General features: G+C 47.7%; 1 protein-coding gene across 1 annotated transcript in view; it reads right to left on the reverse strand.

The window, feature by feature from the left end:
• The window catches only part of LOC148524853 (fatty-acid amide hydrolase 1-like), a 136295-nt gene extending 119919 nt beyond the window's left edge, over positions 1 to 16376 (reverse strand). Inside the window, exons 1-3 of the mRNA XM_088471588.1 lie at positions 16340 to 16376; positions 16022 to 16074; positions 14584 to 14721 (exon numbers count right to left, since the gene is read on the reverse strand). Coding sequence (XP_088327714.1) covers positions 14584 to 14721; positions 16022 to 16074; positions 16340 to 16376 — 228 coding nt within the window. The remainder of the gene's footprint in view (positions 1 to 14583; positions 14722 to 16021; positions 16075 to 16339) is intronic.
• Between the last annotated feature and the right edge of the window lie 464 nt (positions 16377 to 16840).

The raw sequence follows: 16840 nt of genomic DNA on the forward strand, positions 1-16840 counted from the left end.
GATTAACAATTGGGCGGGTGGAGCTACAGCTCCAGACCTCCCATTGAAAATAGGCCCACAGGATACACTGACTGCAGTGCAGACAGGAAAAAAGATTTTTTTCCTGTCACCACCGACAGCCGAACTTACTGCCCAGCTCACTCACCTCCCGGCCACACAAAGCTGAGCCCATCGTAACCTCCACAACCCCCTCTCGGCTGGTCGACCTAAGCCCCACCCACCACTGGCAGTCGAAGCTCTGCCTCTATGTGCCTTAAGCTCAAGCTTAAGGTCAGTGTAAGGTTTGGCCTCTGGGCCTGATTCAGAGCCGGACTCTCTGAAAGAGCGCTCGCTCTGAATCAGGGCGTTTTTTAATAATTTTTGTGCGGCCTCCTGGCCGCTCGCATGGCTGTGGGTGACCATCCACAGCTATTGCGAGTGGTCAGGTGATGGTCACGATGGTCTCAACCATCGGGGGTTGCGACGAGACCCTTGTGGTAGGGGCTCGATCCCGCAAGCCCCAGTGAGCTTCTGGCTTTTAATAGAGCCGGAAGCTCACCACTGACATCACTCGTGATGTCAGTGGGGCCGCCTCCAAATGGCAGGCGTTCCTTGGGAACGCCTCCATTTGGCCAACCGCCCCCCTGCCCGTCTCCAAAATGGGGCGAGCTGTCGATCAACATAGACAGCTGCCCCCTTTTGGTGCGAGACCCGTCGCGACGGAGCGCCCGTCGCTAGCCGGGTCTCACACATGCGCAGTGGCCAAACATCAACCCCGCTTGTGAGCGCATAGCGCTTGCGAGCGGGTCTGAATCAGGCCCTCTGTGTATTATTTATGTATGTTTTGTGTGTGTGTATATATATATATATATATATATATATAATATATATATATATATATATACATACATATATATGTGTGTGTGTGTTAAATTAGGTGGGTACAGGAGCATATATATATATATATATATATATATATATAGCGTTCCCGCTAGGCTCTTTTAGCGGGGCGTGGCGCCCTGCCCTCCTTCTGGAGGGCAAAAAGCGCCCTGCCCTCACAGCCTGCGGGTGCCGTTCTCACCCGCGGGACGCAGTGTCCCACGGGTGGAGAAACATGTGGTGTCCCGGTCACCGCCGGAGAATAGACGCCGGGCGCATGCGCCCGACATATATTCTCCCTTTCTGCAGCGCTTGGGGGCTGCCCGGCATGTCCGGAAAGCGCCGGGCACGCCTCCAAGTATGACGAAAAGGGGACGCATTTTATAGACACGCCCCCTTTTCATGACCACGCCCCCTTTTCGGGGTTGCCCTCTCTTGCTCCGGCGCCCTGCCTGCCGCCGGAGCTAGACTGAACACTATATATATATATATATATATATATATATATACAGTAAGGTGCATAAATATTGGGACATTGACAGAATTTTTAGATTTTGGCCTCTATTCACCACTACAATGGTTTTGAAATGAAACAAACAAGATGTGCTTTAACTGCAGACTTTCAGATTTAATTTGAGGGTAATTACATCCAAATCGGGTGAACGTTGTAGGAATTACAACAGTTTCTATATGTGCCTCCCACTTTTTAAGGGGCCAAAGGTAATGGGACTATCAACTCAAAAGCTATTTCATGGACAGGTGTGGGCTATTCCCTTGTTATTTCATTATCAATTAAGCAGGTAAAAGGTCTGGAGTTGATTCTAGGTGTGACATTTGCATTTGGAATCAGTTGCTGTCAACTCTCAATATGAGATCCAAAGAGCTGTCACTATCAGTGAAGCAAGCCATCATTAGGCTGAAAAATGAAAACAAACCCATCAGAGAGATTGCAAAAACATTAGGTGTGGCCAAATCAACTGTCTGGAACATTCTTAAAAAGAAAGAACGCACCGGAGAGCTCAGCAACACCAAAAGACCCTGAAGACCACGAAAAACAACTGTGGTGGATGACAAAAGAATTATTTCCCTTGTGAAGAAAAAACCCTTCACAACAGTTGGCCAAATCAAGAACACTCTCCAGGAGGTAGATGTATATGTGTCAAAGTCAGCAATCAAGAGAAGACTTCACAAGAGTGAATATAGAGGGTTCACCACAAGATGCAAACCATTGGTGAGCCACAAAAATAGGAAGACAAGATTAGAGTATGCCAACAACATCTAAAAAAGCCATTACAGTTCTGGAACAACATCCTATTGACAGATGAGACAAAGATCAACTTGTACCAGAGTGATGCGAAGAGAAGAGAAGGAAAGGAACTGCTCATAATCCAAAACATACCACCTCATCAGTGAAGCATGGTGGTGGTAGTGTCATGGCATGGGCATGTATGACTGCCAGTGGAACTGGTTCCCTTGTATTTATTGATGATGTGACTGCTGACAAAAGCAGCAGAATGAATTCTGAAGTGTTTCGGGCAATATTATATGCTCATATTCAGTCAAATGCTTCAGAACTCATTGGACGGCGCTTCACAGTGCAGATGGACAATGACCCAAAGCATACTGCAAAAGCAACCAAAGAGTTTTTTAAGGCTAAAAAGTGAAATGTTATGCAATGGCCAAGTCAATCCCATGACCTGAATCCGATTGAGCATGCATTTCACTTGATGAAGACATAACTGAAGGGAAAATGCCCCAAGAACAAGCAGGAACTGAAGACATTTGCAGTAGAGGCCTGGCAGAGCATCACCAGGGATGAAACCCAGCATCTGGTGATGTCTATGCGTTCCAGACTTCAGGCTGTAATTGCCTGCAAAGGATTTGCAACAAAGTATTAAAAAGTGAAAGTTATATTTAGGATTGTTTAGTTTGTCCCATTACTTTTGGCCCCTTAAAAAGTGGGAGGCACATATAGAAACCGTTGCAATTCCTACACCGTTCACCTGATTTGGATGTAATTACCCTCAAATTAAATCTGAAAGTCTGCAGTTAAAGCACATCTTGTGTGTTTCATTTCAAAGCCATTGTGGTGGTGAATAGAGGCCAAAATATGAAAATTCTGTCAATGTCCCAATATTTATGGACCTGACTGTATATACACATATATATATATATATATATATATATATATATATATATACATATACACATACAGTACCAGTCAAAAGTTTGGAGACACCTTCTCATTCAATGGTTTTTGTTTATTTAAATTATTTAGTAGATTACTACTAAAGACATCAAAACTATGAAAGTACACATATGGAATTATGTTGTAAACAAAAAAAAGTGTTCAACAAATCAAAATATGTTTTATATTTTAGATTCCTCAAAGTAGCCCCCTTTTGCTTGGATGACCGCTTTGCACACTCGTGGCATTCTCTCAGTCAGCTTTACTGTCTGCTTGTATAAAACACACTAAAATCCAGTTAAGTAATCAACGTCTCAGAACTTGTATTCATTCCTTTGTTAGGATTACCAAAAGGACAAATACAAGTTCTGAAACATTGATTACATAAACGGGTCAGTGTGTTTTATACAGGCCATCCAGAGTGTCACACCCATACACACACACCCATACACACACACCCATACACACACACACACACGCAATCAGCTTACTCCAGACCGCCCTGTGTCTGGCACTGCCCCCCAAGTGCATGACGTCATGCTGTCCCGTAGAGGGGCCTGGAATTGCAACACTGCCCGGAGCATCCTGAGGACGCTGCAAAGACTGCAGAGTGTCTGACTGGGCAGCACTGCAGGAGTGATACTGGCTGCATGGTGCAAGCACCCTGCTAGCCAGTAACAAGGGCCATGGGGTAGCGACAGTGCTGCAAACAGAGCAGTGCAGCATCACCAGTCGCATACCTGTAGTTATGGCACTGTATACAGTCAAAACACACCCACAACACAGGCTTCACCCCTAGTGGCGGAACTCGTGACTGGTGGGCCCATGTGCAGAAATATGTTTTGGGCCCCCCTCCTCGGTATGCAATCGGGAAGCCGACTGCCTAAATACCGGCAGCCGGCTTCCCGACTGTCATATCCTGGCAAGGGTGAAATGCCGGGCGTCTAGATGTAGACGCCCGGCATTTCCCCGACGCCGGGAGACCGGCGCCCGGCATCCCGATCGTAGAGATGCCGGGCGCTGCGAGCGGACAGCCGCGGGGGGGGGGAGAGGGGACTTAGATTTAGGGCTCCCGGGGAGTTAGGGTTAGGCACCCCCCGGGAGGGTTAGGGTTAGGCTAGGGGGAGGGAGGGTTAGGGTTAGGCACCCCCCGGGGGACTTAGGTGTAGGCAGCGGGGAAGGGGGTGGTTAGGGATAGGCACTTAGAGGGGGGATTAGGGTTAGGCACGGCGGTATTTTTTCATACCAATTCCCCCCTCCTTGCCCCACCCCAAGTTCATAGTGCCGTGGGTGACAGGGAAAGGTAGAGGGTGACAGGGAGATAGTGACAGGCAGTGGCTGATAAGGAGAGGGTGACATGGACTGGGTGACAGGGAGAGGGAGTGGGTGACAGGGTGAGGGTGACAAGGAGAGGGTGACAGGCAGTGTGTAACAGGAAGAGGGTGACAGGGAGAGAGGCAGTGTGTGACAGGCAGAGGTGACAGGCAGTGTGTGACAGGCACTGGGTGACAGGGAGAGGGTGACAGGCAGTGGATGACAAATATATTACTTATATTACTATTTACTTACGTGATCCCAGATCTGCAGCTCGTGGATCCTCCTCTCCTCCTTGGATTTTTTTAACAACAGGGACAGTCACGAAATTGTGACATCAGATCCCAGGCACCAGTAGCAAGGACTACCTCAGAGAGGAAGAGCCAGGCCAGTTGGGGAAAAGCAGGGCGGGACCGGGAGGAGCAAGTAGGAGAGAGGATATAAGGGGAGGAGAGGGGGGCCCAGCCAACTCCGGCCGGATCATATCCACGACCATAGGTAGCGCATCATTCCATAATGTTACCACTGGGACGGGTTGGAGTCACGTGGTGGTGTATAATCAGTCAATCTGACTCATTATAATGCAGCCAGCTGCAGGACCCTTTATTGCAGTGGGCCCCAGTGGAATGCACCAGCTACACTGCCGGTAGTTCCGCCACCTGCACACCCCTATGTAAATCACACCTATACCACACTGGTCATGACCCCACATCACCAGTAACACTGCTGCAGCGCTGGTCACACCCCCTGCAGCGGCACACAATAGGCCCTTCATAAATTTCAGCTCCAGGCCCATGTGGACATTAATCTGGCACTGTACTGTCCATCTAGGGATGTGCTGCGCTGTCCATTCAGAGGTCTATTGCATACACGCATAGCAGAGCAGCGTGTATGCTTCCCCCAACTTCCCCCCCACCGCGGCACCCTGCGGCCCGCGGGCGGGACAGTGGGACAGTTCCAGAAAAACGGGACTGTCCCGCTAAATGCGGGACAGTTGGTAGGTATGATATAAGCACTGTGCGTTTGTACTGCTGCTCTGACTCTTACTTTCAAAATGTATTTATTTCAATTAAAATCACAAATAGGTATACTTGCAAAATACTCTTATGCCATTTTTCAGCCTAGATTTGTAGATACCAACCTGGTAGGCTTGGCTTTCCTTGATCCAGGGCCGGACTGGGACTAAAGAGAGGCCCTGGCATTTCAAGAGCAGACAGACCCACCTCGCGTCAGCATCTGGCTCCAGGCAAAGCCTCCTCCCCTTACTATTCATGACCCCTCTCACTTCTTAGTATATGCTCAAACAAATATAATTAATCTTAGAACAATATACAAGCAGTGGCGTAACAAGGGTATTTAGAGCCCAGGGCAAATTTAAAAATGGAGACCCCCCTATGTGCGCGTCAAAAAAATGGATGTGGTCACTTAAAAATAGGGCGTGTCAACATGACACACACCCCTTTCTTGTCGCTCTGAACATTCCTTTCCATATGCACCTTAACTAGTGTTCACTCTAGCTCCAGTGGCAGGCAGGGCGCTGGAGCTAGAGAGGGCACTTCTCTGCGCGCACCTTGGGTGTGCGCGCCCGAAAAGGGGGCGTGGCCATTGAAAAGGGGGCATGTTTATAAGACGCGTCCCCTTTTCATCACTCTTGGGGGCGTGCCCGGCACTTACGGACACGCCAGACAGCCCCCTTATATAGTGCCCCACAAGCACCAAGCGTCTATTCTCCGGCGGTGACTGGGTCACCGCACATTTCCCCACCCGCGAGACACTGCGACTCGCGGGTGAAGACGGGATCCACAGGCTGTGAGGGCAGGGTGCTTTTTGCCCTCCAGAACGAGGGCAGGGCATCACGCCCTGCTAAAACAGCCTAGTGGGAACACTACTTAACCCCAGTAGTGCCCCTTATACAGTACCCCCAGTATGCAATGTCCCCAGTTGTGGTCCTTCTTATGCAGGCCCCTAGTAGTGCCCCTTATACAGTACCACCAGTAGTGGTCCCCCTTATGCAGCCCCCATTAGTTCCCCTTATACTGTACCCCCAGCATGCAATGCCCCCAGGAGTGGTCCCACAAATGCAGCCCCTCATTAGTTTCCCTTATACAGTGCCTCCAGTAGTGGTCCCCCTTATGCAGTGCCCCTTATATAGTGCCCCCAGTAGTAGTCCCCCCCAATGTAGTGCCCCCAGTAGTGGTACCCCCTATGCAGTGCCCTTTATATAGTGCCCCCAGTAGTAGTCCCCCCCATGCAGTGCCCCCAATAGTGGTCCCCCTTATGCAGGCCCCCAGTAGTGATCCCCCCTATTCAGTGCCCCTTATACAGTGCCCCCAGGTGTGGTCTCCCCTATGCAGTACCTCCAGTAGTGGTCCCCCGTATGCAGGCCCCCAGTGGTGATCCCCCTATTCAGTGCCCCCCAGTAGTAGTCCCCAGTAGAGGTCCCCCCGCCTGATGCAGTGCCCCCAGCAGTAGTTCCCCCCCAGTAGTAGTACCCCCCCAGTAGAGGTCCCCCGATTCAGTGCCCCCAGCAGTAGCCCCTCCAATAGTAGTCCCCAGTAGAATCCCCAACCCCAATAGTGATGCCCCCAGAAGTGCCCACCCCCCCCCCCCCCCGATGCAGTGCAGATACAAACGTAAAAAAAAATAAAAAAATACACTTACCTGAATCCACGCTCCAGCCACAGCTTCCGCCGCCCAGGGATCAAATGCAGGATTTACACACATACATACACACACACACATTAAATATATATGTATAAACATGGCTGTGAGGTTCTGAATTTGTTGTGGACCCGGGGTGGTGATAGGAGCAGACACAGAAGCAGACTTAAATGAAAAAGTGAAGTTTTTAATAAGTGACTTAGAAGACATGGGAATGGCAAATGAAAAAGTCCAGGTATAGCACTAAAGTGCACTTGGTTACTGTAGTGGGGGTTAATGAGAAAATGTCCAGATAGTGACAGGCAGGAATAGTCCAGTATACAAGTATGGTGAGATGAAAACAGAATGCAGGTATAATGAGCTGTAACTAAATGCAGAAAATTAAATATAAAAAGCAGCGCTAAATCTTTGAATCATTTATTGGTTAATACCAAAAGCACATTAAATCACATAAAATAACACTAAATAGCATTCAACCTATAAATATTACTTGCAAGTAGTAAAAAATATATAGAGAAAATTAAAAATAAAAATAATATAAAAAGGCACTATTTAAGATAAAAAATAGACATGCATGTCAAAAAATGAATGTAGACTTGATATCCTCAATATACACCTATATCAGGTAATACAAAATATACCGCACCAAATGTTTAGCACTGGAATGGGTTCCGTATTTGGATCTGGGTGGAACAATCAGCTGAAAAAGGAAATCCAATAAGTGACTGAGCACATAATTTGTCCTCACCGCATGGACCCTCCTACATGGACAAATATTACCTCTGTAAGTCTCTGAAGGGTGGTCCAATAATTCGTAGTAGCGGTGGTCTGAGAAGAAAAATGCTCAAAGTCACAGTTCAATGTCCACAGTTCCTGGTACCAGGCTGAAGATCATGAATTCTTCAAATAAGGACTGAGTCCCAACGATAATAGGTTTCCAAATGAAGTGCAAATGCAGGTGCAGATGATGCCTGAATCCTGGTGTAACACCAACGCGTTTCACTGCCGCTCTGGCAGCTTTTTCAAGGTGTCTGTGGTCTCTCAAATGTGCCTCTTAAATAGTGCCTCCCATTAGAATTGATTAATTTCCGCTGAGTGTAATTGCATCACTCATACCCTTAAAATCTACAAAACATTGACATATTTTATCCTTAATACAAAATTAAGTTTTATATAAAACACAAATGGAGGCAAACCGATCTCTTATATAATATAATAAGGATATTAACCCACTTACTTATATTCTAATTGTATGGACATATCTTCCGTCCTATAGAGGATTATATGCTTATCTCCCATTGGTGTATATAAACCACATGTTTTTTGGCAGGGAGAAATAGCCATGGGGAGGGGCGCGGCATTAAGTATCCCTGCGTCCCAAACCTCGTTTTGATCCTCTGACAGCTAACAGATGACAGAGCTAAAAGATGTAGATCATAAGGATCAGCCCGCTGGGAAGCGAGCGGCCTGTGGAACGCAACGCCGTACAACGTTGCGTTCCACTGGGACTCCTCCTCCACAGCGGTATACGATCCAATAATATGTTATTCCGCACTAGGAAGTGTATAACCCGTGGAGCCCAGCGTGATTAACGCCGCGGTCCACAGTACGTCCCTCCATCAGTGACAATGAGGTATCATATCTTATAGGTGGGAAATAACACTTGTACCCATTCTAGATCCCGGGTCTCATTGGTAACCGCTTTATTTACATATGGACCCTTGTAATCCTAGCTATATTTAGAACCTTCCAACCTGGAAAATTTTTTTACAGCTCAGTAATACACTTGTTAGATAAAAAAAACATCAAACAGAGTGGATCTAATGGAAGTGAAATATAATCAATTCCATTAGTACCTCTAACTATATACTAATTCTAGTTGAATACATATGAAGATTCTGACCTAAACAAGCTGTAGAATATTCCTATTGTGAATCATTCATATAAACCCAAAATGAATAAATTTCTTAAAAAGAGGATATACCAAAGGTATTAAAGATAGTAATAAATCCCATGTCAAACTATAACTTCCCTCCATGGATGTACAAAGGAATTCATTACCCCATAGTGCAACAGGCTGAAAATAACTATCAGCTGACATGGTGATGAGCTGTAACTAAATGCAGGTATGATGAGCTGTAACTAAATGCAGGTATGGTGAGCTGTAACTGATGCAGGCAGAGGTAGTGAAGTCCAGCTGGGAGTGAAATGAAGCAAGGTGCAGGGAAACAGTAGGTTCAGGTACTCAGGCAGGTAAGAAGGTATATGGAGGGTGCAAGGTAAGTCCAGCAGGTTGGAGCAGGCAAGGTTCAGGCTAGTAGCGTAACCGACAGGCAGGCAGATAAGGCACAGGTACTCTCTCTCAGCCGCAGCTGAGAAACATGTTGCACTGGCAAAGGAAGGAAGGCTCTGGACCTTCCTAAATATTCAGTGCCGTGCTGTGACTGGCTGGAATGAGCACAAGACCTACCAGATTGGACAGCTGGAATCACATGGCCGCAGGCAAGATGGCGGCGCCCATGCCCACGGAACGGAAACACCGCCAGACCTCACCAGGCCTAGTAACAATGTGCCTGCACAGAACCACGCGCAGCCAATGCCCCTCGCCAAACACCAGCACCGCTTCCAGAGACCCCCCGCCATAACAACCTCACAGGTAATACCCGGCGGGTACCATGCCAAGAAACCCTGGCCGTGACACTGCCATTGTATTGTGTGAGCCAGACTCCCTGTGATCACCTTGTTGTGCTCCACTTCCGGGTCTCAAGTTGCGTGGCTGCGTGAGGATGTCGCTCCGAGTCCAGTCTAGGAACGGGGGAAGACTGTGTGCGTCCCTCGCTGCTGCTGCTCCTGGCAGTGGGTGTGGCCTGGCAATCACGGGAGGAGGGAGTGGGCCAGCCAGTGTCTGTGTGGCTGGATGGTGCTACCTGCTGGCTGAGGAGACAGCGGTGGGGACTGGTTGAGATCTCACCGGTGATTGGCTGTTGCGGTGCTCTGCATGTAGCACAGCCATACACTACATAACCCGCTCAAATTTTGCGATCACTGGGTTCGTCAGGAGGGGTTTCTGGGTACACAGAAACCCCCCTGCATGCGCTAATGCCGCCGCACATCAGTCCTCCCGGGCTGGCGTGCTCTGCATTGTGGGAGAGACGTCATCTTTCCCATTACCCACTGCAAGAGCCAGAAGGCGGAGCTCATGAGTGTGTGCAGCAGCCATCCTCAAACCCGGCCGCCGCGTCATGACATCATCATGCAATGATCTGGACGCAGCTGAATACAACCTGGACAGGTCACGGTTCAACCAAATCCCCAAGTATTTAAGCTTTGGGGGATGCCAGGAGAAGGGAAAAGAGGCCTTTAAACCTTCCGCCACTGTGGGGGGAGTGAAAGGTTAACTGCTATAGATTTAGAGTAGTTTATTTTGAAATTAGAGAGAGCACCAAAGTCCCGGTGCTTAGTAAACTAAGTTAGGTACAGAAACAGAGGGGTTGGTAAAGACGGCCAGAAGGTCGTTGTCAAACAAGGCCAGCTTATATTCACGCCCATCTACAAACAACCCAGACATGCCAAGGTTTAATCTAATAGTCCTAGCCGATGCCTCCATACACAAAACAAAAATAATGGGGGATAGGGGGTATCCCTGTCTAGTGCCATTAAAAATCCACAGTGGGTTAGAAAGGGCACCATTTATCTTAATACGTGCCATAGGTGTGGAATATAAAGCCAGGATCCTATGCAAGGAGGCAGGACCAAACTCCATGTGTGCCAATAAACCCCTCATGAAATGCCAATGTATTCTGTCGAAGGCCTTCTCTGCATCAGTGGATAACAGAAGAGCTGGGGACTTTTCCGTTACAGCAAGATGCATCAAGTCAGTTACCTTGGTAGTGTTGTCTCGTGCCTCCCGGCCCGGGACAAAACCAACCTGGTCTGAAAGAACTAAAGCAGGAAGAAGAATCTTCAGTCTGTTCGCAATAAGCTTGGCAAATAGTTTAATATCTGTATTCAGTAGGGAGATAGGCCTATAGCTGGAGCCAGCGTCGTAGCTAGACGGCAGTGCGCCCTGTGCAGCACTGCCGTCCCTCTCCGCTCCCTCCTCCCCCCCCCTGAGCTCTTACCCTAACTTCCGTGAGGAGGAGGGAGGGCGGGATCTTCCGCCGATTTTCAGTGACCACTGTCCTGCGCGCACCACTGCCGGAGGTCTCTATCTGCAGACCTCCGGCACAGAGAAGTATGTGGCCGGTGCCGCTGGAGGATGGCGCCCGGTGCACATGACCCCTCAGCCCCCCCCTAGTTACGGCCCTGGCTGGAGCACAGGGCTGGGTCCTTACCGTCCTTATGGATAACCGCAACATGGGCTTCAAGAGACTGGGATAAAAAAACTATCTTATCAGATACAGGGGCCTATTCATCAACACTAAAATAAAGTTTTTAAAAGACATTTTCCTTAAATAACGTTATTTTAGTATTCATGAAGATACTTAGCACAGGAGATAAATTATGTATTTTCGGAATTTGATGGAGTTACTATTCGCCACTGTGAGGTGGCGAAAAGCAGGTAACACTTACCTGTGTCAGCGTGTGCAGGTCCCCCGGCATCTCCCTACGGCGCTCTGGTCTCTCCTCTAGCTCCGTCTGCTATGCTGTCATGTGTTCTCCACAGCAGAGCACAATAAAGTTTACAAATAAAAAAATCTTTTTTTTTTTTTTCTAAACAGTACTGTGTGCTGCTGGGAGACCACATGACAGCATAGCAGATGGAGCCGGAGGCTGCTGCGCGGGCAGGTAAGTGCTGAACGGGGGGGAGGTGAGCGGAGGGGGGGACACAAACTAACCGCATCTGTAGGCAGTGCTGCGCATGCGCTGGTTTTACAGATGTAACAGCGCATGTGCAGCACTGCTTCCAGCTGCGGTAAGTTAGAGCAGGCAGGGATAACTGTCTATTTCCCGAAAAGCTGTCATCGCAAAAATGACAGCTTTTCGGAATAGATAGTTATAGGGAGGAGGAATTATGAATTCCTCCGGTAATTAGGTAGAACTCCATGCGAGTTCTAAACCTAATTACCTCCTGGGAAACTTTAGTTATGATGAATAGGCCCCACAGAGTTAAAAGCCGACAACATCTTGGGTAAAAGAGTGGTCTTAAAAATGTTATAATACGAAACCGTATAGCCATCAAGGCCTGGGCTTTTACCAGTAGTGGTGTTTTTTAGAGCTTCTTCCAATTCCTCCAATGTGAATGGGCTGTCTAACCAGTCTCTATCCCCGTCGGAGACAGAGGGGAAACTAACCTTCCGGAGATAATTAGATACAGTCTCCTGAAAAGCGCCAACCTCTGCGGAAGAGCCCAAGGACGAAAGGTTATACAGCTGCGAATAGTAAGATTGAAATGCTGAGGCAATAGTGGGGGTCAATCTACAATCTCTACCAGTCCCATCCTTGACCACCTCTATAAAAGATACCGCTCTCTGAGCCCGCAAGGCCCGTGCCAACAATTTACCTGGTTTATTGCCCCATTGAAAATAATGATTTTAGTTTATTGAGTTCAGATTATTACCAGGTATTTATATATTTATATATATTTATTCAGATCGGGCCAAGGATAAAGCTTTCTGATCTGCAGCTGTCAAAAAGGCTTTTAGGGGTATTCAATATGGAGCGAAAACTCAGTTTTTGCGATGTTTTCGCACCGATGATGTCATTTTTGCTGGTTTTGGTTTTACACCGTATTCAATTTCAAAGACTTTTCGCAGGTTCGAAAAGTCTTTGAATAAAAACGGGGATAACTTTTCACCATTGAATAGGTGGCGAAAAAAAGTGCAGAATTGGGGTTTAGGGGTGCAGGCTTAAAAAAATTAGCCTGGACCCCTGGGATTGACATTTTAAAAATAACTGTAAAAAAAAGTTTTTTTAAAAAAATAGGGATACCCCAAAAAATTAATTTAAAAATTGGGGTGAAAAAAAAAAAAGGAAAAAATTGTATAACAATAGGGAAATAGGTTCAGGGCTATTCTGCAAGTATGCGGCAGGTGTTTTCTACAATAGGCTATTAGCGGCAGGTGCATAATTGCAGAATTTTTTAAAACTTACTTTAGGGACATAAAAATATGCTAGTACCCATTTTCATGTACCCCAAATTTGATGAGACCACTTAAACAAATGAAAAAAATAACCTAAGTGCTCTTCTGCAACACTTCTTCAATGTCGGGAAAAAAACACCTGCTGCGGCTATTTAAATCGCCGACTTTCATTTGCAGGCTAAAACGGGGGTACCCATAGTGATCCCCCATGTTTTTACAGCTTTAGGGGGGTCCTACAATTTATTCCAGGTAAATTTCATATTTTTTCGCAGATCCCACTTCGCAGGTTCCCGTTTTCGTAGGTTTTATATTGAATACGGGGATAAAGCGGGCGCGTGCCCGATACTTTATCCCAGGAAAATCTCCGATGTGGAGCGAAAAGTCCAGCACCGACTTTTCGCTCCCATATTGAATACCCCTTTTTGTGTTTCAATTCAAACAATCTAATTTGCTGGAGCAATTGTGGCTTACGACCAATCAATTTACCCTTCAATACACATTTGAGAGGGTATACGTTCAGGAAGCCAGCCTTTGCAATGCCGACAGCCGGCTTCCCAACTACTTAATCCCGGCGAGGATTAAATGACAGGTGTCCAAATCTAGACGCCTGTCATTTTACCGACGCTGGGAGACCGGCGCCCGGGATCCTGATCAAAGTGATGCCGGGCGCTGGGTGTGGACAGCCGCTCGGGGGGAGGGGGGGTAAGTTAGGGGCTCCCAGGGGGTACTTAGGGTTAGGCACCCCCTCCGGGAGGTTAGGGTTGGGCTAGGGGGAGGGTTAGGGTTCTGCACCCCCGGGGGGTGGTTAGGGTTAGGCACCCCCCGTGGGACTTAGGTTTAGGTGGCGGGGAAGGGGGAGTTAGGTTTAGGCACTTAGGGGATTAGGGTTAGGCAGAGGGGGGTTAGGGTTAGGCACCCTAAAGGAGGGTTAGGGGGTAGAATTAGATTAGTTTATACTTACCTTTATGACGATCGGGATTTCCTCCTCTGTCGGGCTGCCGTTGCGGCCAACGGTATATCATACTGAATGCACTTGTGAGCCTCCCAAACAGTGAGGCTGGAAACCTCAGGAGTGTGATTTAGTTCAAAATAGTCAGTGAGAGTCTGGTCCAACTGAAGTCTACAATAAGCATCCGAAAGAAGACTTTCATTTAAGCGCCAAGTGCAAGGTTTAGGGGAAAGAAGACTGGTAGAGATTGTAAGAGTGACCGGGGCATGGTCAGACCAAGTCAATGGTTCAATAGAGGTATGTTGTAAGAGATGTAAGAACCTATGGGGAAAAAAAAAATTGTCCAAAAATGAAAAATGTATAGTCTCGGTCAGTAGGGTTATTGTGCGCTTTTTTAAAATGATGTGAGACACTATGTTCATCGAATTCTTGCAGTATATTTTTTTGATGCTCATGTATCCTTTGTTTTAAGATCTTGTTGTTTTACCTACAAATTGTTTCATACATGGGCATGTTAGCAGATACATTACTCCGCTGGTATCACAGGTGATTTGATCTTCAATTTTATACTTGTCCTTTGTTGTATTGGATTCGAATGAAGTCACAGGTTTGCTAGTTCTGTATTTGGAGGTTGTGCAAGTTTTTGCATCTTCCACAATAGAAAAATCCTTTGTAAAAGACAAAGATATCATAATAAAAACTGATGATACTCTAGGCAGGCCTGTGACTCTCCAGCTATTGTGAAAATATAAGTGCCAGCATACCCTACCACTGATCAGCTGATAAAGCATGCTAGGACTTGTAGTTTCACAACAGCTGAAGAGCCACAGGTTGGCCAGAACTGCTTTAGGGCACCATGATTCAAAAAAGTTTGGGAACCACTGACAAACTGTATATCGTTTGGGCTTGGATCTGCACCTGGGTCTACTGTGGGGTGTAGGTGGTGGATATGGACCGGACACCAAACAGCTAAGACTTCAACTGCCAGGAAGCAATGGTTCCTCCCCCGTAAACCCCGTCCCTGAGTCTGAGGCAAATCAGTTTGTTAACAAGCCGAAGGCAGGAGGAGGAGAGGAGAGAAGGAAGACTGGTACACAGAAGAATCACACTCTTACATCAAAGAGACTGGAAACCTGGTGACCAGGAAACCCAACCCAGAGAAGCCAGGGGCATCAGTGCGGGTGCCCTGTGGACCCTATGGACTTCAAAGAAAGAGAGTTAACAAAGGTAAGTTTTACCATAACTCTCATTTTCTTCTTCAGGGTCCATAAGGATCCACAGTGGATGTCCCATAGCAGTATTCAAGGGTGGGGATGCTCCTGAACTGAGAGGAGTATCCTGCGTCCAAATGAAGCATCCTGAGAGGCAAAGGTATCGAAGGCATAAAACATAAGAAAGGTGTGGACAGAAGAACACGTGGCCACCTTACAAAGCTATTCAGCTGAGGTGCCACAGCGAGCTGCCCACGGAGCGAGTGGAATGAGCAGAGATGGTAGCCGGCACAGGAAGGCTCATCTGTGTGTAAGCCTGTGAGATAGTCATGCGAAGCCATCTGGCCAGAGTCTGTTTGTTAGCTGGCTAGCCCTTCTTGTGGAATCCATAGAGGACAAATAGGGAATCTGTTTTCCGAAGAGAACTTGTACAGTCCACGTAGATCCTGAGAGCACGGACCACATTCAACGAGGCCTCACCTGCCGAGAGGTCTGGTGATTGGAAGCCCAGGACTACGATTTCCTCATTCATATGGAAATGAGAAACAACCTTGGAAAGGAAGTCAGGACAAGTTCGAAGAACAGCCTTGTCCTGATGAAAGATCAGAAATGGGGAGTGACAGGAAAGTGCCCCTAAATCTGACACCCTATGGGAGGACGCAAGAGCCAGGAGAAAGTCTTCGCTGTGAGCCACTTGAGTTTCACAGATTCCAGGGGTTCAAATGGAGGGCTCTGAAGGGCCTGGAGAACCACTTACAAATCCCACATTGACACCGGAGGAACGAAAGGAGGTTGAATTCGGAGGACATCCTGAAGGAAGGTGTGAACATCCAGCAGTGGAGCAATTATGCGCTGGAACCAAATGGACAGAGCAGAAACATGTACTTTCAGCGAGGCCAGGCGGAGACCAAGGTCCAGTCCTGCTTGAAGGAGGGCCAGGACTCTAGAGACTCTAAAAACTTGAGGGTCAAAACTTCTGGTAGCACACCACTGGAAGTATGTTTGTCTACTGTGACCTTCTACAACCTTTCACACTTTAATTGCATTTATTTCCAGGTCATAAAATTTTCTGCACCTTTTAGCTTGATAAACCCATTTATGGCTGTATGCATGTTCTTACAGACATAATGATACAGCTTGTGTGCTCTATGCTTCGCTGCTACTATGCTGCACTGGAAACACTCTGGGCCTGATTCTGACCCGGTCGCAAGTGCTGTGCGCTCGCAACTGGGTCGATGGTAGGCCAGTGTGCATGTGCACGATGGAGCCGGCTCCGTCGTGCGCATGCGCGAGACACGGATAGCGATGGGCAATCCGTCACTCCGGGTCTTTTACCAAAGGGGGCATGCTGTCGATGTTGAGTGACAGCACGCCCCCTTTGGTGGGCGGGCCGGGGGAGTGGCTGCCCAAACGGCGGCGTTCCCATGTGAACACCTCCGTTTGGGGCCGGCCCCACTGACATCAAGAGTGATGTCAGTGGGAGAGATTTCGGCTCTGTTAGAGCCGAAATCTCTCTGGGGCTTGCGGCAACGAGACCCTACCACAAGGGTCTCATCGCAAGCGCGATGGTCGCGAT

Source organism: Taudactylus pleione, unplaced genomic scaffold (assembly GCF_031769625.1).
Source record: "Taudactylus pleione unplaced genomic scaffold, aTauple2 ptg000115l, whole genome shotgun sequence".
Classification (NCBI taxonomy): domain Eukaryota; kingdom Metazoa; phylum Chordata; class Amphibia; order Anura; family Myobatrachidae; genus Taudactylus; species Taudactylus pleione.